General features: G+C 43.8%; 1 protein-coding gene and 1 pseudogene across 1 annotated transcript; both read left to right on the forward strand.

Moving 5' to 3' along the window:
* The first annotated feature begins 931 nt into the window (after positions 1–931).
* Positions 932–8,404, forward strand: ALDH7B4 (aldehyde dehydrogenase 7B4). Its single transcript, XM_048674298.2, has 14 exons — positions 932–1,292; positions 1,388–1,474; positions 1,994–2,125; positions 3,196–3,268; positions 3,838–3,860; positions 3,933–3,996; positions 4,384–4,429; positions 5,199–5,379; positions 5,655–5,831; positions 5,913–6,077; positions 6,236–6,376; positions 6,484–6,581; positions 7,111–7,260; positions 7,998–8,404. Exons 1-14 carry the CDS (start codon positions 1,155–1,157, stop codon positions 8,050–8,052), a joined length of 1,530 nt encoding a protein of 509 aa, XP_048530255.1. The 5' UTR covers positions 932–1,154; the 3' UTR covers positions 8,053–8,404.
* A 31-nt stretch (positions 8,405–8,435) lies between these two features.
* Positions 8,436–8,515, forward strand: LOC125511941 (U2 spliceosomal RNA; annotated as a pseudogene).
* The last annotated feature ends 17,753 nt before the right edge of the window (positions 8,516–26,268 follow it).

The following is a 26,268-nucleotide window of genomic DNA, read 5'->3' on the forward strand; positions in this document are numbered from 1 at the left end:
ATCAACGAGCTAATCAACTAGAGGCTTACTAGGGACATGGTGTTGTCTATGTATCCACACATGTATCTGAGTTTCCTATCAATACAATTCTAGCATGGATAATAAACGATTATCATGAACAAGGAAATATAATAATAACTAATTTATTATTGCCTCTAGGGCATATTTCCAACACTGGCCCTATGGACCTTAGCACGACGACTTTCCGGCTGTCTACTACAATAAATTTTGCCCGACTCCGGTGAGGGAGGGGCGATGACGGCCACGCGTCTTCGGCTCGTCCCAGTGCTTGTAGTCGTCGCTAGGTGGTCCATGAAACTGGTTGTAATTTTTATTATCTCCGGTGTTTCTTGTACCGCCATGATTGAGAATAAATATATTGGAAGTTTTCTTGAATAAACTAGTAAATGCGCAGTGCAACACACGTTAATATTTAGGCAATATATTAATTGCACGCGGATATTAGGTATACTATTATTTGCATGTTAATTTTGTGATTAGTGCAATATTTGGTATGATATTAATTGCACGTTAAACACGTTGAACGCCCGCCAGTGGAACAGTCTAGGTCGTTGGATTGACTTAGTTTGATGGCCGAGATCAGTTGGATCTGTCCCTTTGGGTCTTTTTATATTGGTATAGATATAGATAGATATAGATATTAATTGCACGTTAAACACGTTGAACGCTCGTCATTGGAACAGTCTAGGTCGTTGGATTGACTTAGTTTGATGACCGAGATCAGTTGGATATGTCTCTTTGGATCTTTTTATATTGGTATAGATAAATAAATATCAATATTTTTTTAATGGAACATTTTTTTTCCTTTCCAACAAGGGAAAAAAACTTGTTTACGTGCAAAGCTGAAAAGTTAAAACCTTTTCGTCCTCATCACTGATCAACCTCACGCTCTCGGTTTCCTTTCGTCTCGTCCCGTTCCGCCGTCCCGTGCCGGACCGCCCCACCCACCACCTCCACCTCCCACTCCGGAGCAGTTCACAGTCTCCACTCCACCTCCCACCTATAAGTTTCCTCATCGCCACCATTCCTCGTCCCGTTCTCAGTTCCTCACTCCCCCCCTTCCGCAATCCCCTCGCTTCGCACGGCGAAGCAGCCAGAGCCAGAGCCCGCCTTCCAGAACCAGCCCGCCCGCCATGGCGAGCTTCGCGAGGCAGGAGCACCAGTTCCTCGCCGAGCTCGGCCTCGCGCCGCGCAACCCGGGCTCCTTCGCCTGCGGCTCCTGGGGCGGCTCGGGCCCCGTCGTCACCACCACCAACCCTAGCAACAACGAGGTGCCTCTCCGATCCGCTCGATTTCGTCTGGATTTTTGGGGACTCGCTGTGTTCTCGGCGGATTTTGAGTGATTTTGTGTGTGTCTGTGTTTCAGGTCATTGCTGAGGTCGTTGAGGCGTGCATGGACGACTACGAGAAGGGGATGAGCGCCTGCTTCGACGCCGCCAAGACCTGGATGGCTGTAAGTTCCGCGCATCGAAATGCCCGCTAGCCTCGCGGCAATTTGGTCCCCATGACGATGTGCTAGTAGTATGCTGCTGCTGTGCTTTCCCCGTTACCCCCAAATGTTGGCGATTCTAGTCCCTTGCAGCTTTTTAGTTTTCAGGAAGTTTGTAGTATTACCAGTGACTGTTCACGATTTGGTAGACGCTTTATGGGCTCTCATTTTGATCGGAGAACAGGATAATGAAGCATATTATGCGAGTTTGCTAGCTAATCAAGTGTCACTACTAAAATGCTAAGACAATTGAGTACGGCATTTGATTTCACACTGCAATTTCAGAGGCCATCCAATTGTTTGTATTTATCAGTGTTTTGCTAAATGCCTGCCTATGTACTGAAGGTCAGCAGTGCTGTGACCAAGTGAAATCCCATATATTCATGGAGCACTGCTGACTTATTAGATTTTTTGGTCTATCAAGTAATTTAGTGATATCATTATGTTACTAAATTTGTACTTATATGATACCAATATGTCCAGGTTCCGGCTCCGAAACGAGGAGAAATTGTTAGGCAGATTGGTGATGCACTGAGAGCAAAGCTTCATCACCTTGGCAGACTTCTGTCACTCGAGATGGGGAAAATTCTCCCTGAAGGAATTGGGGAGGTTCAGGTAAAAAAAATGATGAATACCTTGGAAGTAGGCACACAAATTTAAGATAAAGAGTTCTTGAAACAGGGTGGTGGGGGGTTTCAGATACGTAGGAAGTAAGAACCACCCACACACCTCCCACTATCTGAGCTAGGCTCAATTCCTAACGAGGTTCAGGTTGGAGCATAATTGCTGCTAGGCCATCAATAGAAGTCTCAGATGATGAATTTATCTGTTTCAGAACACATGTTTATGTTCCTGTTTAGGAAATTAGTTACTTATTATTCCCTACCGACTGCATTATTATTATTGTACCATTGCATTGTCTGCTGAAAAGGCAACCTAGCCAATTAGTACAACATACCCATGATATGAAGCAGCATTGAAACAGGGAGTGGTTTCTTGTTGTTATCTTTCTTCATCTCTAGATTAATCAACCTTGTGCCAAACTGCCAACAAACTATGTGCTCTAAGGTTGTATCTTCTAATTGAGAGAGTGAATGATCATATAAGGCGCTCCACACCGCCGGTGCTCCGTAAGGCGCTGAAATCCGTGGCGCTTTTGGTGCCGTGGATGATCTGGAAGCATAGGAACGCGTGCATTTTTGACCATGTGAGCCCATCGCTCAATGAGCTTGTCGACAGGATCAAGGACGAGGCCCGATGTTGGGCAAAGGCCGGGGCTCAAGGGCTCAGGGTCGTTTTGCCATCATTATGGGATGTCCACTGATCATCTGACAACTGTGTAAACCTGCCTCCTAGGAGGATGTAAATTCCCTATCTTTTCAATGCAATGAAACACAAAAGCTATGTTTTTAAGGCGACGCTTTGCTTTAAGGCGCTGGGGGGGCGCCTCGACGCCTAGGCGCCTAAAGCGGACGCCTAGGCGCCTAAAGCGGACATATTTGCAAAGCGCTGGGGGGGCGCCTCGACGCCTAGGCGTCGCCTAGGTGTCGCCTTAGAGACGCCTTAAAAACATAGCACAAAAGCCATTTGCGTTTTCTCGAAAAATGATCATATAAGCATAAATGCAATGCACCGTTGGTTTTCCTACTCTGCACATTATGTCATCAACACAACAATTTTTGCAGGAAATTATTGACATGTGTGATTATGCTGTGGGGCTAAGTCGTCAGCTAAATGGATCCATCATACCATCTGAACGTAAGACCATTTTCTTTTAATCATATTATATTCTGATGATAGGTTCAAAGCAAGGATGCAACATAATCAGTAATGAGATGTGCCCTTTTTACCATATTTGTTGCAACTGGTTGAGAGAAATTAAAAGATTTTTGTATTTCATACTATATCTCTAATAATGTATCTGCCTTAGTTGTTTGATGGAAAAAAGTATTTCAGTTGGAATCAGTAAGTTCATAATTTATTGCAATCTTACACTAATATGAGTGATTGACTTGTTAATGTGGATTGCTGTTCTGTACAAGCTTATGTACCCTGACATGTTGCATTACATTCTGTATGATATTCACACAGTAAAGGATCATGGTAAAATATTCACTGATTCGCTTGGTCAAGGTTTTAGAGAAACCTGCCAAATTTTCAGCATTGCCTCTGATTTTGTTATAGAAAAGATTGTGTACTGGTTGAGTTGTCTATTGTAGAGAAATCTTTCTTTGCAATTCTTTGAATCAGTTGTAAATGCACCAGTGCACACAGTTTGAAGAGAACATTGAAAGTTTGCTAATGCCGCCTTCTGTATATCTTTACAGGCCCAAACCATATGATGATGGAGGTAAGTGGAACCAGTATCACATTCCCAGGTATCATCATGGGACATGCTAATGACTAATCCTTATCCGAATAGGTCTGGAATCCTCTTGGAGTTGTTGGTGTCATCACTGCATTCAATTTCCCTTGCGCCGTGCTGGGTAAGTCGACCACAGCCACTTAGATAATTCTTGCATTACACCCTTTTGGAATGTGACTACAATGTCAATCCACGTAGTTCACTGTATCTACACGTGGTGTTTACATGCTCTTGTTATCTGAAATGTATAACTAACAAGAGTTCAACAATCGAATGGTAATTTGTACAATTCATCTTGTTTTCCTTCACCCACCGATGGTTATTGCTGTAATCATCAAGGTGACAATTTAAATGTTCACTCTACTGCTATACACAATACATGTATGCCATATATATTGCTCATTTTCAAACGTTATGTTGCTCTCAACCTTTACCATGTACTCAGTTTCATTTAATTCGTTTAAAACTGCATGCAAATTATGGTAATCTTCCTTTTGTCATGTTCTAGGTTGGAATGCTTGCATTGCTTTGGTTTGCGGCAACTGTGTTGTCTGGTAAGACCGTAAGAATGGTTTACCTTTTACTAATTTTTAACACTGTTCCTCATTCATATTGGTAAATGGTTTACTTGGCTTACATGATGGCAGATGTTGTATTTTTTAATTTATCTTAACTTTATATAGTTTGTTGTATGTAAAAAAACTGTAGAAGTCCATGCAACCTTGGCATGTATCCAGTATCCTTGTGTTCATTGTTGTGACTTGACCTAGTTGTCTGCTTCATAGAATGGAAATAAAGTCCTGCTCTGGATAAACTGAACATACTATTTGTGGCAAATGCAACATGTGACATGCTTATAGGTTTGTCGCGGATGGAGGAAAAGTTTGGCAGAGAAGCTGAATGATAAATACTACTTACTCCCTCCGTTCCCAAATATAAGTCTTTCTAGAGATTCCACCAAGTGACTACATACGGAGCAAAATGAGTGAATCTACACTCCAAAATATGTCTACATACATCCGTATGCTGCATTTCATTTGAAATGTCTAAAAAGACTTATATTTAGGAACGGAGGGAGTATTTTTTATCGAACAAGATAAATAGTTATAACAGGCAGAAAAAAAAGGTGAATCTGGGTTCTTCAGCATATATATCAATAGATCAATGATATGCTGATGCAAGAACACTAGCATGCTAAACTGATTGTTGTTTTGTTTGTTCAGTACATCCCAGATCTCTTATTTTCTTCAGTGGTAGCATGTTCTGTCAATCTCTCAAAGACTGGTACAATTTCTTTCTTTAACCATGTTCCAATTATTACAGGAAGGGCGCTCCAACTACTCCATTGATCACTATCGCAATGACTAAAATAGTGGCTAGTGTATTTGAAAAGAACAACTTGCCAAGTGCAATCTTCACAGCTTTTTGTGGGGGTGCTGAAATTGGCCAAGCAATTGCTCTTGACACAAGGATACCTTTGGTTTCATTCACAGGAAGTACAAAGGTACTGAACATCTGTTCAGTTCTACCCTCATGTTCTACATCTTGCTTCCTAGATTTCGCTCCTGATCTAAATACACTAGCCACTATGAGAATGCCCTGATCTAAATCTATTTTGATCTTGCAATATCATTAGATTTCCTGCGTTAGTATTTTGTGTATGTTGTTTGAGGTCCATTTTCTTGTGGGAGGCCCTTGAAGCACTTGCTAATTATGTACTCCATTTACGTAGCTGTGCAGATCTATTATAAAATTTGAAACAATGATTATTCAATGCAGGTAGGTCAAATGGTTCAGCAACAGGTTAGCGCGAGATTTGGTAAATGCCTTCTTGAACTTAGTGGGAACAACGCCATTATTGTCATGGATGATGCAGACATTCCACTAGCTGTGCGTTCTGTTCTGTTTGCTGCTGTTGGCACAGCAGGACAGCGATGCACTACATGTCGTAGGCTGGTATGATAAAAACAATATTTCTTCATTTGTCTTATGGTAGTTATTTGAGTGGTCTAAGTGCATTTTTCTTTGTTAATACAGCTTCTTCATGAAAGCATATATCAAACATTTCTTGATCAACTTGTTGAGGTTTATAAACAAGTCTGTATTGGGGATCCTATGGAAAAGGGCACCTTGCTGGGACCACTGCACACTACTACATCAAAGGAAAGCTTTTTGAAAGGCATCCAAACTATCAAATCCCAGGTGAAAATTTATATAACTTTCAGATACAGCAACAGTAATTTTACAGTAGAATCTACTTCCATCATAATCTCTCAGTAGCAAAATCTATTAGAAAATATCATTTATTATTTAGCATGAAGTTCAAATAATCTAATCTGACTACATGCTAAATCATTCAGGGAGGAAAAATCCTTTTAGGAGGATCTGCTATTGAATCAGAAGGGAACTTTGTTCAGCCAACAATTGTGGAAATTTCACCTGATGCGCCAGTTGTGAGGGAAGAATTGTTTGGTCCTGTCCTTTATGCCATGAAATTTCAGGTAGTAAACTTGTGTGTTATTCACCTGCTCTATGTGGCATTGATTGTATGCCGTTGTCTTATGTCATTTTCATAAGCATACACGTCCTGGTTACAATAATCCTGCAGACACTGAAGGAAGCAATTGAAATCAACAATTCCGTTCCTCAAGGATTGAGCAGTTCTATATTTACAAGGAAACCAGATGCTATTTTCAAGTGGATTGGGTAAGCTTTGGTTCAATAACCCAGAGAGCTGTACTGTTACCTTTTTTTTTGGCATCTGAACATCCATTCGGACAGTTGGTATGATCGCACTGGTACATCAGTCGCACTGTGATCTTACCTTTGTCGCACTGACTTTGTTTTCTAAAGGTCTAAAGTTGGACACTTTGTGATCATCATGTTTCCTGTCCAGCAAATTAAACCAATTTTAAGATTCAACTAAAGGTTTTAGTATTTTTCAGTATATTATATATACACTATGCATTTTTTCCTTTTTTAGTTGATTATTCATGTTCATTGACACTTTAAGAGTCATCTATTGAAATGATACTCATAAGATAACAACTCTACTAGAGCTATATGTGCTAGAAGTTTATCTTTTGTAAATTGTATTTTAAAACAATTGATCCACCTGCGAAGACAGTTACATCTGGTTGTATGTACCCCACTGGCTTATCTTGATGGCTGACACATCCAAGACACAATTATTAGTAAACCAGTAGTGATTGTTCTTATTCTCCTTGATATGCAGGCCTCATGGCAGTGATTGTGGTATAGTGAATGTAAACATACCCACTAATGGTGCCGAAATTGGTGGAGCTTTTGGTGGAGAAAAAGCAACCGGTGGTGGGCGAGAAGCTGGAAGTGATTCTTGGAAGCAGTACATGAGGAGGGCCACTTGGTAAGTAGGCAAATCTTTTCTGGGAATTTCAAATGGTACAACCAATACTTAATTTTGCTTTCCTCTAAGTTGTCATTTGAAGCTTATTAACTTGGACCAGCTGTATGCTAAAATGATGCAACCAAGCCTTTAATGAATGTACATGCTCATTGCCATCAGTTTCCAAGTTTTAGACTAATAAAGTTGCATCATTGAGATTCTAGTTTGTTATAACAAGCATAGGAATATGCCTTGTTGGAGCATAGTGGACAAACATAGGAACATCATTGAGACTCTAGCACGTACTCCCTCCGTTCGGAATTACTTGTCTCGAAAATGGATGTATCTAGAACTAAAATACGTCTAGATACATCCATTTCTGCGACAAGTAATTCCGAACGGAGGGAGTAGTTAGTATTGTTCTCTTCCTGTGGAGCTTGTGCAAGCCCATAAAACTGAAGTTCCTATCTTGTTACTAGGGAGAAATATTTTTACGTAACCAAGCTCTAGTGACTGCTAGCTACCACTAGCAACCTCGTGTTACTTCGATTCTGAATTGGGACTTTCACCAAGCTTCTCATTGGTTTGACAATGTAAATGCATTTTTTATTTGTATTTGGGACAGAAACAAGCAAAACCGATTGGTTACTATTGCTTTTTTGTTATAGTTTGACCTCAACTGTCCAGTATGCTAAAGCTCATGTATCAAGGTTCTGCAATTGTTTTCATTTACTGATGTTGGTTACAAATATTTGCAGTACAATCAACTATGGAAGCGAGCTGCCTCTAGCACAGGGAATTAACTTTGGCTAGTTTGGTGCTGAAGGACTGCCAGTGAAACGTCGTGCTGCAGCATGGGGATTGGGGACAATGTGTTGAGATATCTGGAGCGTGCAGCCATCATCTTCAGGAAATTCTCTGTGTCAATCATTGCACCCAAATTGCGACGCTGCTGCTGAGTACATATAATAAGAGATGTGTTGATCTCATGTATGCATTGTTCATGCCTTTTGGCATGTTTAGCCATCTGTGCCCTGGACCTAGTCTATTAATAAACTGGAAAAATAGCATATCTTCCGGTGAGAGTAACATTTTACGCATGCTACCTTGAGATCGGACTGCTCGAAATAAAAGGAGATCGTAGCCTTCAGGCCGTTGTGCAAAACGTTAAGATCTTGATGAATGTCCGTCAATCTATACCTTTCTCGGCCTTTTGGCTAAGATCAAGTGTAGTATCTGTTTCCCTAAAAAAAAAAAGAATGTCCATCAACCTCTCAAAAAGAAGTCCTGAAGTAAAACTTGCCTGGTCACACAACGTATGTTGTGTTTTTCTGCATAAAAATGAACCTGATGAACTTCTTTACTCTCATTTTATATTCATCAGCATCCTGGTTTGTTTCAGGGGCCCATTAGTCCAGTCCACAGAAAATTTGCTTGTAGGGTCCTTTTTTGGTTTAAAGAAATGAACACGTCGAAATTCCTATGTTACATTATGATTAAATAGGATTAATTCCTGGCAAGGGGTTAGACCATTTTGATAAAAATAATTACACCACAATTAGGGCTATGATTACTCCCACTCTGTTAACATGTTGCTGATAACCACCAGGGCTATTACACATAACCCAAATGAGTGCTTAAAATGTGGGTTAGTGATTTTGACAGGCATGCATTAGCTTTGGCTGGAGATTTAACCCTTCTAGAAAAATCTGATTTTTTTTTAGGAAATCATAAACTGTCTTTCAAGCGGACTGTTAAAATTTATCTTATATAGTCAGAAGACTACGAAAGTCTGAAGCTTCAAACTTTGGTTGAAAACTGAAATGCTCTAGAATATCTGGAACAAGTTCCAGAATCGTAAATGGTCTACTGAGTGGGTTTATTGAAACTTCAACCCAAACTAACCAATTATTCAGTCAAAAAACTATTCAAGTGTCCGTTTGGGTTATTTCAACAGAGTCATAATTGTTCCTATCTTAGAATGCAATGACATGTCCAAATATTGGTGGTTTTCAGTAAAATACTTCCTCTGGTCCTTTTTAATTCGCATATAAGATTTACAGTCAAACCTCGGAAACTTTGACCAAATTTATAGAAAAAATACCAACATTAAGAATGTGAAATTAACATCATTAGATGCGTCATGACTTTAGTTTTCATATTGTATAAATTTAACATTGTATATGTTAATATTTTTCATATAAATATGGTCAACTTTATGAAGTTTGACTTCAGGCAATTCTTATATGCAGAGTAAAAAGGACTGGAGGGAATATTAATGAAGTGGTGGTTATGACAAATCATGACCTCAATTATGGTGATTTGTGCAATTTACTCAGGTCAAAACTAATATGTGGAGTAAATAAAAATGAAGGGAGTACATCGTTTGATTCACATAATTTTTTTTCTTCCCGAAGAATTGCTTTGCATTATTTTTTGGAGGAATTTTTCATCCACTTAAACCTATATCTACAATTCTTCTGTTTTTTCTGTGGTGTCAAAAGACTCAGTAGAGTCATGTGTTTTTTTTTGTGTTTTTTTAACACAATACAGACGCAAACACTCATATAAATACGCATACACTTACCTCTATGAACGCACATACGCACACCCTACCCCTATGAGCACCCACGAAAGACTGAGCTGGCATATCATCTTTTTGAGATTTTACAGAATCCTGTAAATCAGGAGGTCATTAAAAGTTAATCGAGATTATGGATGTTGCCCTCCCTAGACTAGAAAATGGATGAAATGATAGGTGTATTAGGAATCCTGCGAAAGCAAAAATTCATGCCGACTTGGGAAGTAGCACTGGCTGCTCCACTACATGCAGGAATCATATCTTTGTGGTGCAAATATTAGATTTGAAGAACCTTCCACATGTCAGCACCGGTAAAAATACAAGTGAGCACCACAATAGCTTTATTTAGCTTTTCGAAGAGAGGACGATCTTGTGCTCCAATAAAACATCATCTTATGTTCTTGCGAGGACGTATGTATATCGTCGGAGAATTATTTTCATATTGCTCCTATAGTTGTTACTCCTACCTCTGCTGGGTTTTCCCTTGTAAGTATTTTCATATTGCTCCTATAGGGAGTTCGCTGATTTTGTATTATTTTGCAAGTTCAAGTTCTTACCGTTTACACATTAATGATGCATGCAGGCTGCAGCTTCTGCTACATGAATGTGTTTAGAGTTACAATATTGGACTGAGTTTTTTCCACGGGAAATATTCGACCATGGTTAAATCGATGATATTTAAATCCACCCATCATTATGTCTAACCATGGTGCTAATCCCATTGTAGGCAAATGTGAATTCGAAGGGAAAACAACGTGGTAGGCGCGACACCACTCGATGCAGTGGGCAGCATGGCCTGCTTACAAAAGCTATTTTCATTAAATAATTGTCCAATGTAGTGGTACTCCTAATATATAAATTGATTCAATTTGGTTAGCGCCACCGCGCCAAAGGTGGGATGATGGTGTTGTCACTGAGAGCGATGGAGCATTCAGACTTGTCCTTGGGATCTGTTTGGTTCAAAACGAATTTATAATACTTCTGAAGGATTATATTTCTCATCATTTTTTAATATGATACACCACATATATAATTCTGTAAAAGCAATATTTTTATGTGATTCCCCCCTTCAGTGACAACTATGACATATACCCGGACATCATGATCTACTCATGCCTTCTTGCATAGCGGCCGCTAGGGCGTACTCCTCCCCTACACCCTCCGCCGGTGAGCCTGTGAATTCTTCTCTCCTCTGCCAGCCGCTCCAGCGGCAGGGAGGGGGATACCGGTGCTTTGGTTTTGGCTAGTAGTCCAGGCAAGGATTTTAAAAAAAATCCTCGCATGGGCAACGCTTAGGTGGATGGTGGCGCTTCATCATCATGTTGGTCTTGAGCACCGATCCTCCTTGAGTTCATCCATCGGCATGGAGTTGACAGAGATCCAACGTAGATTTCCGCCATCTCATTAGGATCTAGTGTCAGATGTTTCAGATTGGTTCAAGGGTTCAACGGCGATTTTTTTTACTATGATTCAACGACGACAATTGCGGATCTAGGGTGCTGGTTCCAAGAGCACGTGCACGAAGACTTCCTTACTGTCAACGATAAGGTCAGGCAGGCCCGGTAAGGGAGCGACGATAGGGCGTGTCGACAACTCGTTCTGGCGGTGGTAGAGGTCATTTGATGGTCTAAGGATCTCAATGTATTTTTTATTATATTTAGGGTGCATTGTACTTCTGGTGAAAATTTATAATAGATCAGGGTCCTTTTCACAAGAAAGACTATGGCATATACCGTTTTGTGGAAGAAATATCCAATCTATTCATCATCTCTCATGGCAGTACAGAGTACACCAGAGGTAACAAAAATTACAAGCAGGTATGTGGACCACCTAGCGACGACTACAAGACTGGAGGGAGCTAAAGGTGTGACGTCGTCAACGCCCCTCCCTCATCAGAGTCGGGCAAACGTTATTGTAGTAGACAATCACAAAGTCATCGTGCTAAGGCCCCACAGGACTAGCACACCAAAACAAAAATCATCACTGATAAAATGAGGCATAGATCAGGTTGATCAAACTGTAGCTAGACACACGATCGAAGACTGGATCCATTGAAGATCTGCATCGACCGAATCCCGTGATATTCGACGGAGACACATCACCACACGCCCTCCGACGATGCTAGATGCACCATCGAGAGAGAGATCATACGCGGGAGATATTATTCCTACTAGGGGCATCGCCACTGCCACACAACCCCAATCGAGACCCTGGACCAAACAAGAACGAAAGCAGGATCCCTTTCGATGGCGAGGGGCCGGGGTCCTCCACACCTCCATAGTAAAATGCCATCAGAGGCTAGGTGTACAGGTGGGGGCATTGATTGGAGGAGAAACCCTAGATACTGAACCAATCAACGATTTCTTTTAATTCCTTGCTTACTTTCTTGCTACCATTAAATCTTCCGCATACTTGTATTTTTAAGCCTTATAACTAGCAAAATTAGTGAGGTTAAAAACCTCGTTAGTTTTGTTTGTGGCGAAGGTAGTATTGTATTTGTGTGTGTAGGTGTTGATAATTGGTTTGTAGTCAAACTCCTGTTGGTTTGATAAACCTTGAGGTCACTTGGGGGAAATTGTTGCTTGCTACAAACCCTTGCACTTGTTGGCCCAACACCTTCCTAGTTGATAGAAAGCACTAATCAAGGCACATCCACCTTCTTTATGCCAAATTCCAGTTTGTTTCTGCCACAGTATCAACTATAAAAATCTGGATGTTGCAAATCTCGTACAACTGAGGAAATTGATCACACAACAGTAAGTCTCCTCACCAAGTGTCTTACCAGAAGTGAGTTTGTTTTCCATCATCAATCACCATTTTCCTCCGTGACAAGTAAATATTCTTGACCTTGAGGTAAGCAATCCACATAGCAGAGTCACCCTACTTGTGCTTTGTCAGCGTAATTCCATTATCAATCTTGTATTTAGCCCTAACCAAGTTCTCCATGCTCCAATTTCGATCACCACACTTACAAAGAAATCTGATGTTAAGAAGTTTCAAATTCTCCGCCCCTAAACTCCCATTAAGTATGGATTTACATATCCAGTGCCATTTCACCATATGATTTTTTATTCAGCCCACCATTCTGCCAAAAGGACTTTCTCATGACCATATTCATTGTATCTAGCATTGTATCATGCAACAAAAACATGGGAATGTAATAGACATGAGTACTACTAAGAGTTGAATTGATAAGTACCAATTTGCCACCGAGGGACAAAGAGTTTCCTATCCGAACATCAAGACATTTTCCCACATGTTCAATCAAAAAGCCCCAATATTTAACATGCAACCTAGACCCTTAAACAGAAACACCAAGATGTTTAATGAGCCAAGCACCTACACTACTGCAGGATGGTCAAAACGCGACACTATGATCATAGACCCTTTGATAAAACTGTGTGCGATGCCATAATCGTAAACGTGGGTGTAAAAAACCATCAAAAAAGGTGCAAAATGTTTGCGATGACGAATACATCAAACACGGTTCAGATTTTAGTTGCGTGTGCGATGCAGGGCATACGGTTCAGTTTAATTAACTGTTTGGGATGATGAGGAACAAAAGAAACGGGCAGCCAGATGAAGGCGTGTGCGATATATAGCATACGGTTCATTAGGATGAACTGTGCGTGATTAGGCAACACAATGGAAATGGTTCAACTGAACAAGATATGTGTGATACACGGCAAACAGGTCCGTAATCAGAAATGTGTGCAAAGACCAATAATAACACAGACGATTGTTGCTAATAAGCGGTGTGATTTGCTCTGTCTACAGTAGAATAACATGTATATATATAACTAAAATAAACATCTAATTACATAAGTGACTATACAGATCATTCGCACACACCTCAATAAACAATTGCGTGCATTCTAAAGTAGGAGAAATGATCATTTAGTCATCTACTTCTTGTGGCGCTCCCGCCACTGCTATGTGGCTCGATCCCTCGTCTGGGTTAGGAAGAAGAAAATTCCTCATGTCAACTATTCACCTGTACATCTCGTAGCTTGTGTACACGTCCATGGCCGCGTACTTGACATGTTGTTCATCTAGTATCTTATGCCACACACTGTGCCAGGCGTTCCTGTCCTTATTGCTCTCATTCTTCATCTTCATGTAGTAGGGGTCGATGATGGCCGAGGCGAGGTCAACCAGGGAGTTCAGTTTGTTTTTGTCGCTGCCCCAGACCTTGTAGTGGCTTTGGATGTTGACAAGATTCGGGCATTTCAAACATGAAACCTTGAGCGCTTTTAGATCGTTGATGGTGTCCACCGTAGCGAAACTGTAGTCGGAGCTATTGATAAACCTGGAGAAACGCTCGCAAGGCGTTGTGGCCAGGTGGTAGTGGTAGACGAGGACGTCATGTCGCACGCACAACTGGGCGACGACAACCTTCTGATCGTGCCCGACACGACCCATGTTGTACTCGAGGTCGAAGCCGACCACTTGGTACTTGTCCTCGGCAAGGAACTGCTCCATAGTTTGGATGGAGCTCTCCACCGAGACCGGATCGTTCGTGTACACCACCGAGAGAGCCTTCCCCCTCATGTGGGTGTCCACGACGTGTTGCGTGGTGAACTGCCCGCCGTTGTCGTCGTCGGCCGCTGGGAGCGCCATTGGAGCCACGGGGAGCGCCATTGAAACCGCTGGATGTCCTCTCTGTATGTGTCCTTGTGGGTGTGCTTATTGTGTCGCATGAGATGAGAGATGAAGGTAAATGGCCGCAGGAATAAAAGGGGGCCAAACGGCATGGATTCTCGGCGCGCCCACATGGCAGTTTTTGCAGCGGATAACTGCATTGTCGCGCCGCGCCCGGCGCAATCGCATGCACACGAACGTGCGTGATCGTGCGCCGGCCCCAAACGCTGGCAGCGCACGTGAAGGGGCGAGGACAGATCACCCGGAGGGACGTGAGAGCAGAGCGCGCGCGGCGGGACGCAAGCAGAGCACGCTGCGGCCGCCTGAACCGCAAGCAACCATACGCATAGAGCAGTTGAACATGCAGGAAATGGTCGCCTACAAGCTGGCCGACAGTTGCGTCGCTGCATAGAGAGCAACCGTGTGCTACCACCTCCGTCTAGTCTATAGTCCCTTTTATATTTTATGCTACACTTTGCCCTCAAATTTAACCAACAAAATGTTAATGCATGTTATAAAAATTATATAATTGAAAACTATGTTCAAATACGAATCCAACTATATAATCTTTGGCGACATGCATTCGTATTTTATTAATTGAATCATACGTATAAACCAGGATGGGGGTATAGTAGGTAATTAAATCGCAAAAGTTTTTTATTAACCATATGTGTACATGGCTTTTCGTCCTCCTCTCGCACGTCTTGTCACCCCGCTGCCGCAGACGGCTTACAGCGCAAGCTTGCGCAGGGTGGCGGGGCGTTCTTTTGGCCAAACGATGACACCAATGAATCGTCGGTGAGCCCGTTCCCACGCAACCTCGCAAGTTCCCGCGCAAGCTTCCTGCCCAACTCGGTGAAATCCTCCAAAATCCCAATGCTTACCGGCCTGCTATAAAAACCCTCACGACCGGCGAGTCCTGCGTCGCATTTTTTGCTCCCTTCCTGTAGCTTATCTCGTCTGCTTCTCCCACAATCGCCAATGGCACCGGTCCGTCGTCGTCGCTCAGCCACTTCGCCGTCATCAGAGGACAGCTCCAGCTGGGAGGCTACACCGCGGCGGCAGCGCAGTCCCCGGCGTAGTGTAGTACGTGTGGCGTCCCTGTTGGGTGTGCGCGGAACACCCACCACACGCTCAGCCACCGGTGCGCGTCGGCAGCTGTTGCCGCCACACCACTGTCGAAAGCCAGGGCCATCGCCCGCTCCTCCGCCGCGGCCCGAAGGCGGGAGGTGGCCATCGTGGCCGCCACCCCACCGCCGGCCATCGTGGCCATCACCCGCTCCGCCACCGCGGCCCGAAGGCGGGAGGTGCTGGTCGTGGCCGCCATCCCGTCGGCGGCGGCCATGGCCACCAGCCCACCATCGACCGCCGGGGTCATCACCCACTCTGCTACCGCTGCCCGAAGGCGGGAGATGGAGGTGGATGCCCGCATGTGCGTCAGCGACCTTGCACGCTACACCGAGTTCCTGCGGGAGGAGGAGGAGCGCCTCGTCGAGCACGCAAAGAGCTTTACCGCCGCCGTGGCCGCGGCACACGCCGCCTCAGAGCCGAGGAATCAGGAGATCTACGAGGAGAACCACCGCTTCGAGAGGGGTCGTCTGGAGCGGCAGAGGGCGTTCGAGGTGAGCGCCGCTGAAGCTGCAACATCGGCAGGCACCGTATTATGGTTGCCTAGCTCGTCGGTAGGCTCCTCCTCCTCCGCCTCTTACTGAGGGCGCTCGGCAGAGGAGAGGCAGCCAGAAGTAGTACAACGCCCCTCCGCAGTAGTAGTAGTATTTAGGGGCTATTTTGTTCGGTTCATCTGACTATAGATCTGGTGGAACTATACAACGTACTTAAAATTAGCTAGTATATATAGTTGAACTAGCTATTTCAGTACGTGGTTGGCAACAATTGGGAAAAAGTTTGGTCGGTTCAGCTGTCAAGTTGAACTGTTTGTATAAATTAAGAACGACCGCTTAATCTATGAATGAAATCTATGCTTAATTACTGAATTTTGTTACAAAAATTAGATACTGCTAGTGATTTTTAGCTTCATATTTTGACAAATCGCAGTGTTACAAGGTTGACAAATGGCAATGTTACTAGATCAACAAATGTCAATCCTTCCAGTTTGACAAATGGTAACATACCCAATATCGCAGATGCAAATCGCACCAAATTGTTTGTAAGTGGTTACACACGGGTCATCCAAAAAAACCGTTTTCGTTGAAGAAATGCACAAATCTTGCTCTCACTTTGCATCATGTCGTCCCAGGGTCGACGGGCAGGGGGCGGGAGGACGGTAGCTGGCGGCGCTGAGAGGTAGTGTTCGACGGCGGCGTCCCATGCCGCTGGGGGGGGGGCGCACGAAGAGTAAGGCGGGTGACCATGGAAGTCAAAGAGCTCGCTTCCCAGTGAGCCCGCGCAGCGTACAACTCGCACGCTTCCCGGTGAGCCTGTGCATTCGAGGACAGCTTGCACTCCTCTCGGCCAGCCTGCGCAGCGGACTGCGCTCGTACACCTCCTGTTCAGTCAAGGTCAAGCAGCTGTCCGCACGGCACCTCCTACAGCCATTAAAACCAAGACACGTGGCGTCATGTGAATGGTTAACATAACGCACACGGTTTAAATTATACAAACGTTTGAGATATTAAAGTGACATCTATTTTTTCAAAATGCTTTTGTTGGCTGTCATTATTGGAGTGCGTCTTCTCTTAAAATGGACACGAAAAATATCATAGCATGTTAGGTGTCATTCCATGACAGTATGCCAAATTTCATAAATTTCAGACGAGTTTTGGATTTACTAAAATTTAAAACCAGGTATCTCAATGTTTGCGGCCGAGTGATGGTGGCAGAGTGTTTGACATTCATTCTCATTTCTTGCATGAGACCTAAGCAGGCAACCAAGGACACAAATTTAAATGTTGAACTAATTTATATGCATTATAGCATGTGCCTGTAGTTCAAATTTGAATTATGCACATGAATGCATGGAAAACTCAGTTAATGTATAAAAATGTCCAAGCGAACCCCGAAAATCCCAAAAATTGACACAACACTCCTGTTGTTTTATGTTGACACTAGGAAAAAAAATTGAAATCGAGAAGAGGCAACGGATATCGTTTCGTCCAGAAAGGTGAAATGTTCCCTACCGAAACCATCACACTTGTTGTGTGAGAAGCTCTGGTTTATGAGAAGCATATACACAAACCTGTCCTAAATGAGACAAAAATTTTACCATGGCATTTTCATACCGCTCCATGATAGCATGCCAAGTTTCATGAATTTTGGACGAATTTTGGATTTACTAGAATTACAAAAGCAAGTACGTCGACATTTGCCGGAGAGCCACGGTGGCGCGGTGTTTGAATTTTATCGCCATATTTTGCATGGGAAATAAGCATAAACCCATGGACACATATATGATTTCACAATCCATGTTGGTGCAGCGGAGCATGTGCATGTAGTTTAATTTTGAATTGTGTACCTGAAATGGCTAGAAAACTAATTTAATGTATAAAATGTTCAAACGACCCCTGAATAATTCCAATTTTTTTACGACACACATATAGTTGCATGTTCACTCCAGATAAAAGGTCTAGCAATTCAAACACCGTCCATTGCCGCTGTGACCGCATTATGTAATTCAAATCAAGATGAAAAATCAAGTAGATCGCACACATTTTATTATCACCAACCGTGTGAGATGCAACAGAAAATATCCTGGAGCACCGTCGGTGTATAGTACGCCTATGGCTTACGTGAGAAGGTGCGTCGGCTACAGTCCATAGCCGACGTCTCAAGCACACTAGCTCGCTCCCCAAATATCATTTCACTGTTCAACCCTCACCGGTGAAAGATGGGCACGTGGACCCGCGTCATGAGGGCAACTTCGGTGGCCCACTCCAGCGAGCGCGCGGCCACAGCCGCCATGCGTGTGCTAACAAGGTGCATAAGCGCGGCCGCAATCTACGACCGAGCGGCCATGGAAGCCCGAACGGCCGTTGTTGCTTCTCAGGTGGCGGCAGCAACATCTAGCTCGGGGATAACAACTGGCGAGAGCGGCACAACAGTTGTCCGTTCCGCAGTGGCAGCCTTAGCCCTGATGGAAGCCACCCACGACCATGTCGAGGCCGCCCACGCCCAGCTCCTGGCGGTCATCGCACAAATCGAACGAAGCTTCTCCAACAACGGTCGGCAGCCCACGGCCGAAGAGCTGGCAATCGCCGAGAGCGTTCGAGCAGCCGTCCGTTCCTCCACCGCATACCTTGCGACGATGGAGCCCGTCCAAGCCCAGATCGTGTCGACCCATGCCCAACTCATGGCGGCCTTTTCCAAAGAGATGGCGGACGCGGATGAGGATGTAACACCCACAATGCGGCTATATCTCCCACGTGTCGGGGCACGACTTAGAGGCATAGCCGCATGGTAGGTTTGTCGCAAGAGGGGTAATCTTCACACAATCCCATGTACTGAATAAGAAAGGGATAAAGAGTTGGCTTACAATCGCCACTTCACACAAATACAAGATAAACATACATCATCTAGAATACAATCAAGGTCCGAATACGGAACCAAAATAAAAGAAGATAACCCCAAATGCTAGATCCCCGATCGTCCCAACTGGGCTCCACTACTGATCAACAGGAAACAAAACACAACAACGATCAAGATCTTCATCGAGCTCCCACTTGAGCTCGGTTGCATCACCTGCACTGGTATCATCGGCACCTGCAACTGTTTGGAAGTATCTGTGAGTCACGAGGACTCAGCAATCTCATACCCATGAGATCAAGACTATTTAAGCTTATGGGTAGGATAGGGTAAAGAGGTGGAGCTGCAGCAAGCACTAAGCAAATATGGTGGCTAACATACGCAAATAAGAGCCAGAAGAGAAGCAACTCAACGGGTCGTGAAGCTAGAAGTGATCAAGAAGTGATCCTGAAACTACTTACGCACAACCATAACACAAGAACCGTGTTCACTTCCCAGACTCCACCGAGAAGAGACCATCACGGCTACACACACGGTTGATGCATTTTAATTAGGTCAAGCGTCAAGTTCTCTACAACTGGATATTAACAAATTCCCATCTGCCACATAACCGCGGGCACGGCTCTCGTAAGTTTATACCCTACAGGGGTTTCCCAACTTAGCCCATCACAAGCTCTCATGGTCGACGGGATATTCCATCTCCCAGGAAGACCCGATCAATCTCGGAACCCCGGTTATAAGACATTTCGACAATGGTAAAACAAGACCAGCAAAGCCGCCCGATGTGCCAACAAATCCCGATAGGAGTCGCACGTATCTTGTTCTTAGGGCACACCAGATGAACACTACGTACGGCAACCGACGATACCCCAAGTTGCCTAGGGCGGCACCGCAAGTGGCTCTGTTTTGGACCAACACTCAGAGGAGCACTGGCCCGGGGGTTAAAATAAAGATGACCCTTGAGTCTGCAGAACCCAAGAGAAAAGGCTTAGGTGGCAAATGTTAAAACCAAGGTTGGGCCTTGCTGGAGGAGTTTTATTCAAAGTGAACTGTCAAGGGGTTCCCATAACACCCAACCGCGTAAGGAATGCAAAATCAAGGAACATAGCACCGGTATGATGGAAACTAGGGCAGCAAGAGTGGAACAAAACATCAGGCATAAGCCCGAGCCTTCCACCCTTTATCAAGTATATAGATGCATTAATTAAATAAGAGATATTATGATATCCCAACATATCCATGTTCCAACATGGAACAAACTTCATCTTCACCTCCAACTAGCAACGCTATAAGAGGAGCTGAGCAAAGCGGTAACATAGCCAAACAACGGTTTGCTAGAAAAGGTAGGTTAGAGGCTTGACATGGCAATATGGGAGGCATGATAAGCAAGTGGTAGGTAGCATGGCATAGCAATAGAGCGAACAACTAGCAAGCAAAGATAGAAGTGATTTCGAGGATATGGTCATCTTGCCTGAGATCCCGCAAGGAAGAAGAACGGGTCCAAGAAGAAGGCAAACGGACGTAGTCGAACGCATCCTCACAACTCTGGAACGGAACCGAAGCTAACGAGAGAAGCAACCCGGAATGAAGCAAACAACATAGTAAACAACCATCACATAAACATGGCATGATGCACAACCAAGTATGATGCATGTCCGGTTTAATGAGGTATGGCATGGCAAAGTGCACAAACAATACTACAAATTAAGTGGAGCTCAATATGCAACGAGTTGCATATTGACGAATCACCACATGACTTATTTAGTTCCCTCTCGGTTATGTACTCAACAATATTAGATGTTGTTAACATGGCAAGAGGTGAAACATGAGTAAAATACAAAGTTAGGAATTTTTAAATGAGGCCGGAAACATCAAACAGCAATTCCGCTATATCCTGATGTGCATTAGCAATTTAATGCAACAACAATTTTAAACATTTAAATGTTATTAACATGATGCGGATGACATGTGCAAGTTTTAAGCAATTTTATGAAAATGTTGATAAGAGCATGTTATGAAGCATTTGTCATCATGGCGGAAATGAAAGGGGTGCCACGGCAACGAATCCGAAAGTGATGCCACGACAACATATTGGTTCCGGTAGCTCATGGAGATACCGGTGCAAAAGGAAATGTGACGTGAGCGTGTCATGCAAGATGGTGCGGTGACCCCGGTAACCGGGTTCCCACGGGTTAGCGGCAAACAAGGAGGGCGAGCAAGCAGCGATTCGACCATGGTGCAAACATGGGCATCTCATACAATACATCACATGCATACGGTCCACGGGCATCGTTCCGGTGGTTATACCTTCCAAAGGTGCATTTACGGAGTGGTTCGAGTTCGGTAAAGGAAGTGGGCGTTCTCGCAACGGTAGTGGTACACGGTCGTCATGGAAGTAGTTGTTCACGGTTCGTTGTGGGAAGTTGTCCTTCTCGTGGCGACGGTAGTGTAAGTAGTGGTACTATCGATCCTGGACGATGGTAGTGCTACTAGCGATCTTGGCGACGTTAGTCATTCACGTTCTTAGTCACACCAGTTTCCGTAGATATTCGGGGTCACGACGAGGAACTTGACGTCCACGGGGTCTTCGACGACGGTGTTCGTACTTGTCGAAATCCACAAAGGGGTCTTGGCGTTCTGGGCGATTCCGAAGATCGCGGTAAAGGTACTTGGCGCATCACCACGTAGACGGACTTGAGGTTCATCGACGTTGGGGTACTTTGGGGTCTTCGAACTTGCCGGCTTGATGTGGTCGGTGTGGACGGCTAGCAGGAGGTGCTCGTGGACGTCGGTGTTGCGTGTACGTTCATCGGAACGGGACTTGACGAAAACCCCGAAGATGTCCTTGGTGTTTCCTGGTTCAGTGGTTGTGGAGTCGGGTTCGGTGCCGACCCGAGTTGAGGAGAGGAGCAGTCCGTAGCCAAGTCCAGCAGCGGCTACCGAGGCTGATGCAGGGGCTCGGGCAGGAGGTGAAGGAGACACGGTGATGCGTTCTATGGAGAGAGGGCGAAGCAGAGGGGGCCGAGGTCGAGCATGGGGAGGCTGAGGTCGCCACCGCAGATCCTGAGGATGTCGTCGGACTTGGAGGTTGAGGCGAGGTGGAGAAGCGATGGCGCGGGCACGGTACCATGGCGAAGCGACGATGCAGAAGATGGCACGACAGGCGGCGACCGTTGCCAGAGGCGGGGAGGCCGGCGGCGCTGGTGGGACGCGCGAGGCTCCTCTTGAGTGCGCTGATGGCGACGCTATCGGGAGAGAGATGGGGAGTGAGGGAGTTAGGTGAGATGGGGATCGAGCAACAGGAGGGTTCGGGCGCGGGCGCGTGGGGCTCTGCTCCTTTCTCTACTGCGGCGCCAGGAGGAAGGATCGAAGAGGAGAGAAGGGTTTCGGGCGTGGGTTCTCCTGGCGGCGCGAGGAGGTCGACGAGGGAAGGGATCGAGGGAGAGAGAGGGGTTTCGGTCGGTGCTAGGGTTAGGATGGGCTTCTGGTAGCTGGCTGCTGCTGGGCCTTAGGCGCAGATGGCCCAGGGGAGGTTTGGCCGACGCAGGAGGTAGGGAGGCCCAGCTGGGCTGGCTTCTCTCCTCTTTTTTTAAAACTATACAAAGAAACCGAAACTTGGAAGAAATGCTGAGAGGGATAGCGGTGGAGTTTGGGCCGGAAGTAAATATTCTCAGACTCACAAAAATGAGCGTGATCCAATAAAAATGGAAATGAACACGTGGGTGAAGTTTGAATCAAACTCATTTGAATTTAATTCAAATGGTTTTGCATAGGAAGTAGGTGATAGGGAGGTCCAAAAATGTTGAGGTTTTTGGTGGAACTCCGGAAAGTGAAGAAGGAATTTAGGGCAAAGTTTGGAGATGAGGAATTTAGTAAGAAAAGCATGGAATATTTTGCAAGTGTGTTGTGGTAAATTCCAAATAATTGGAATATTTATAATAGCTCCCTAATAATAGTAGGAGACTTTTATATATTTTAAAGAGATTTTCGCCATGTGAATTCCCTCGATTTAAATGGATCGAAGATCCATACAGTTTATTTAGTGAGTTTAAAAAAAGGTTGCATGATGACATGATGCAATGCAACAAACAAATAAACAACAGAGCTGACAGCAAAACATAGAAGGCATCTGGAGCGCCGGTCTCAGGGCGTTACAACACTCCACCACTACAAGAGGATCTTGTCTCGAGATCTAGGATGGCACGGGAGGGAAACAGAATAGGAAGAGAAGAGGTAAAACTAAGCTGCTTCTTTGACAAATGAGTGAAACCAAAGAACCTTGCGAGGTTGAACAAATTGAAAGAAAAATACAATGGAGATGAACACAATTGAGAGCGCTCCGGTAGAAAAGAGAAACAAGGAACACTATGTGAACCTTGGAGGTTGCACAGCTATGAATGTTGAGCACAATGGACAAGAAGGAATTGAAACCACTCTGGTTGAAACGAGATAAACAAGGAACAAGGAAGAACAAATTCGAAAAGCACTGCGGTTAAAAAGAGATGCAAGACTTGATAAGATAAGAAAGAACTTGAGAAGAGGACACAACACTCCTACTAAACGGATAAGCAAAGGAAAGAACATGATCCTCACAAATCGAGATGATGAGTGGAGAGAACAACATCACAATGCCTCCGGAAGAAAGAATAGAAGATATACCGATAGAATGAAAGAATGGAGAAGGAAATGCCAACTTCTGTCACAAAAGGGCTTGGAGAGCACCCTTCCAACAAGGTTATAACGGAGTTGTTGGAAAAACCAGCAACGAAACGAATAAACTTGTAGTGGGCTTATGGGAAACTTCTCAAAATTGAGGCGAAATTCTGCCACTAACGGAAACAATAGATTGGATTGATATCAACAAGGAGACGAGAAACTTATTTCACCGAGAGGATAAATGAAGAACTTGAGTCATTTATGAGCACCATTAATAGCTAAATCCTTAGGGAAAGCTTTAGGTGAAATATAACCCAAGATAACTCCAATGAAGAGATTGATGGGTTGCAAAGGATCTCATGAACGAATTGAAAATGATGGGTTTAAAATATCTCATCCTTAACAACTTGTGAATCATGAAAACATGAAAGAAAATTGTCAAGAATGGCATATCACCATCCCAAAAGATAAGGTAGAAAGATTGCACTTTGGAATGCAAGATGAAGAATGCTTGAACTCCTCTGAAAAGAATCTCGATGAACACTTCGAGAAGGAATTAAATCCTTTATGAACCATCATGTAGAGCCTCCATGAAGAACTCCGGTAACAAAAGGATGATCAAACGAAAGGAAAGAGAAGTTGAAAACACAAGGTGAAGCCTTGCGATGATTTAGATGGAGCTTCGCGACGAGATAATGCGGAAAACCTGGAACTCTGGAAAAGAAATATGAATAACTAGAAACCGAGAATTAATACCATGAACGAACTCCGGAAGAAAGAATTAAACACTTGGATGAAGCAAGAATAAGAATTATGTTATGCGCATTCTTCACCAATTTAAATTGATGACAAGCAACAGATTTCGCACACTACTTATTCTCGTAGAAAAGGATTGATGAGAGATATAGCGCGGACTTGAATAAGGTCTTGATGGATCCACCGGTAGGCTTTAGGAAAGAACGAATGAATTGATATGATACCAAGAGAAGATTAATCTTGAACGAACCACCGTAAGAATTGGAAAATAAAGTGCCAAAGAGACAATTCACCGGGAAGAATTTGAAAACGAATAAAGATACTTGACAGAATTTAGATACATGAGAACGAAGATATCATGAACTGATTAGAGGATATTTGAATGGTGCACCCGTAAGATTTGTAGAACGAGAGCTGAAGGCTGGAATGAATAATTCTGAGATGATGGCTCCGAAGAATCAAACTGAAAAGACTCTTGAATTGCTCCGGATGGTTGAAAAGAATTCTCACAATCGCAAACAATTATGAGAGGATGTCATCAAGCTTGAACTACGAATCTTTGAGAGAACGGATAAGATTTGGAGGAAAAACTCTTCTTCGGTCTTCAAACTCCGAGAATGACGATGATAAACACCACCATGAATTGTTGAGGTACTCCGGAATGAAAATTAGAAAGGTCGAACCAAAAATGAAAAGAATTTGAAGGATCTTGGAGAAAGACATTTGACTAATGATAACTCATTCTTACGTCAAACTTGGAGAAGAATTTGAGAGTAACTCCGGGAAAATTAGAAGAGTCAGGTAAGATCCTGGGAAAATACCTGTGGGTTAGGGCCCACTCAAAAGATACACCGTTGAACGATTTAAAAGATAGATTGCACCGGCTGAATTAAATGGCTTGAATGAGGTAACAACCTCGAAATAGTTCGAACGAATTGATAGTGGAGACACAAATCTTCTGAGATATCTTCGGCACTTCGGATATGAATAGAGAGAGGTGAGAGATTAAGAGGTGCACCAGCATGAGTAAACATTTGAAACGAGAAAAGGATATGATCGACAAAGCTTGAATTGAATCCACAGGAGAAGAAAAGAGAACAAAGAATAATAAACTTGAAGCCCCGTTAGTATCTTCCTGAGAATCATCGGATAAGAATATTGACGGAAAAGAATAAAGAGACTTCACATTAATAAAAGGATACTTGATTAACTATCTCTGAGTCCTTGAAGAAAAAGAGGTGGGTGGGCGGGAAAACAAAGGCAACTTGGGGACAGATGAAACGAACAACGTTGGGAATACCGAGAGGTGATCTTGCGGATGTTGAAATGATGGGATCCACTTGAAGAGAAACACGCCGGTTGAAAAGGATTGACATGACAATCTCGATTATCATGAAGGATTGGTATTCACATAGAAATATGAGAATACCGCTTAGGAAAAGGTATGGAATCAACACTTGACATTGAAGCACTTGAATACCACAACTCAAAACAAAACAAAGGACTTGGCTTGCAAAATAAGCTGGAAACAAACATATGATAGATCCCATATCGTATCATGTGTCTGTTGGAAAGATATCCTACGATATACTTGAATTCCCACGTATGAACTCCCGAAACTTTCTGGTTATGCAATCGGGTGTTGGGAATACAGGGGAAGCATAATATCTCACCCAAACTAATAATTCCTACATCCAGCTGTATCCATCCTTCAACACATAACCAAGAAACCTTCGGAAATCATGTACCTCAACCTTCGAAAAGCATCCGTTATACGAGTTATGGCAATACTCCCGAACTCCCACCCCAGTACTGGGTGGCGTCGAGTTTATCTCACCAACAACTACATAAAAGAGATTTTCGATGTCGACGAAACTGAGGTATTCCAGAACTGCAACGATAAAATTGTGACGACA

This window comes from Triticum urartu, chromosome 5A (genome assembly GCF_056163025.1).
Source record: "Triticum urartu cultivar PI428250 chromosome 5A, HENAU_Tu73, whole genome shotgun sequence".
Lineage (NCBI taxonomy): Eukaryota > Viridiplantae > Streptophyta > Magnoliopsida > Poales > Poaceae > Triticum > Triticum urartu.

What these genes read in the sequence shown, in the direction of transcription:
- ALDH7B4 (XM_048674298.2), top strand. Translation starts at nt 1,155, where the DNA reads ATGGCGAGCTTCGCGAGGCAGGAGCACCAGTTCCTCGCCGAGCTCGGC. An exon ending in CAAACCATATGATGATGGAG is followed by an intron (nt 3,861 to 3,932) that starts GTAAGTGGAACC and finishes TTATCCGAATAG; the next exon opens with GTCTGGAATCCTCTTGGAGT. An exon ending in GCTATTTTCAAGTGGATTGG is followed by an intron (nt 6,582 to 7,110) that starts GTAAGCTTTGGT and finishes CTTGATATGCAG; the next exon opens with GCCTCATGGCAGTGATTGTG.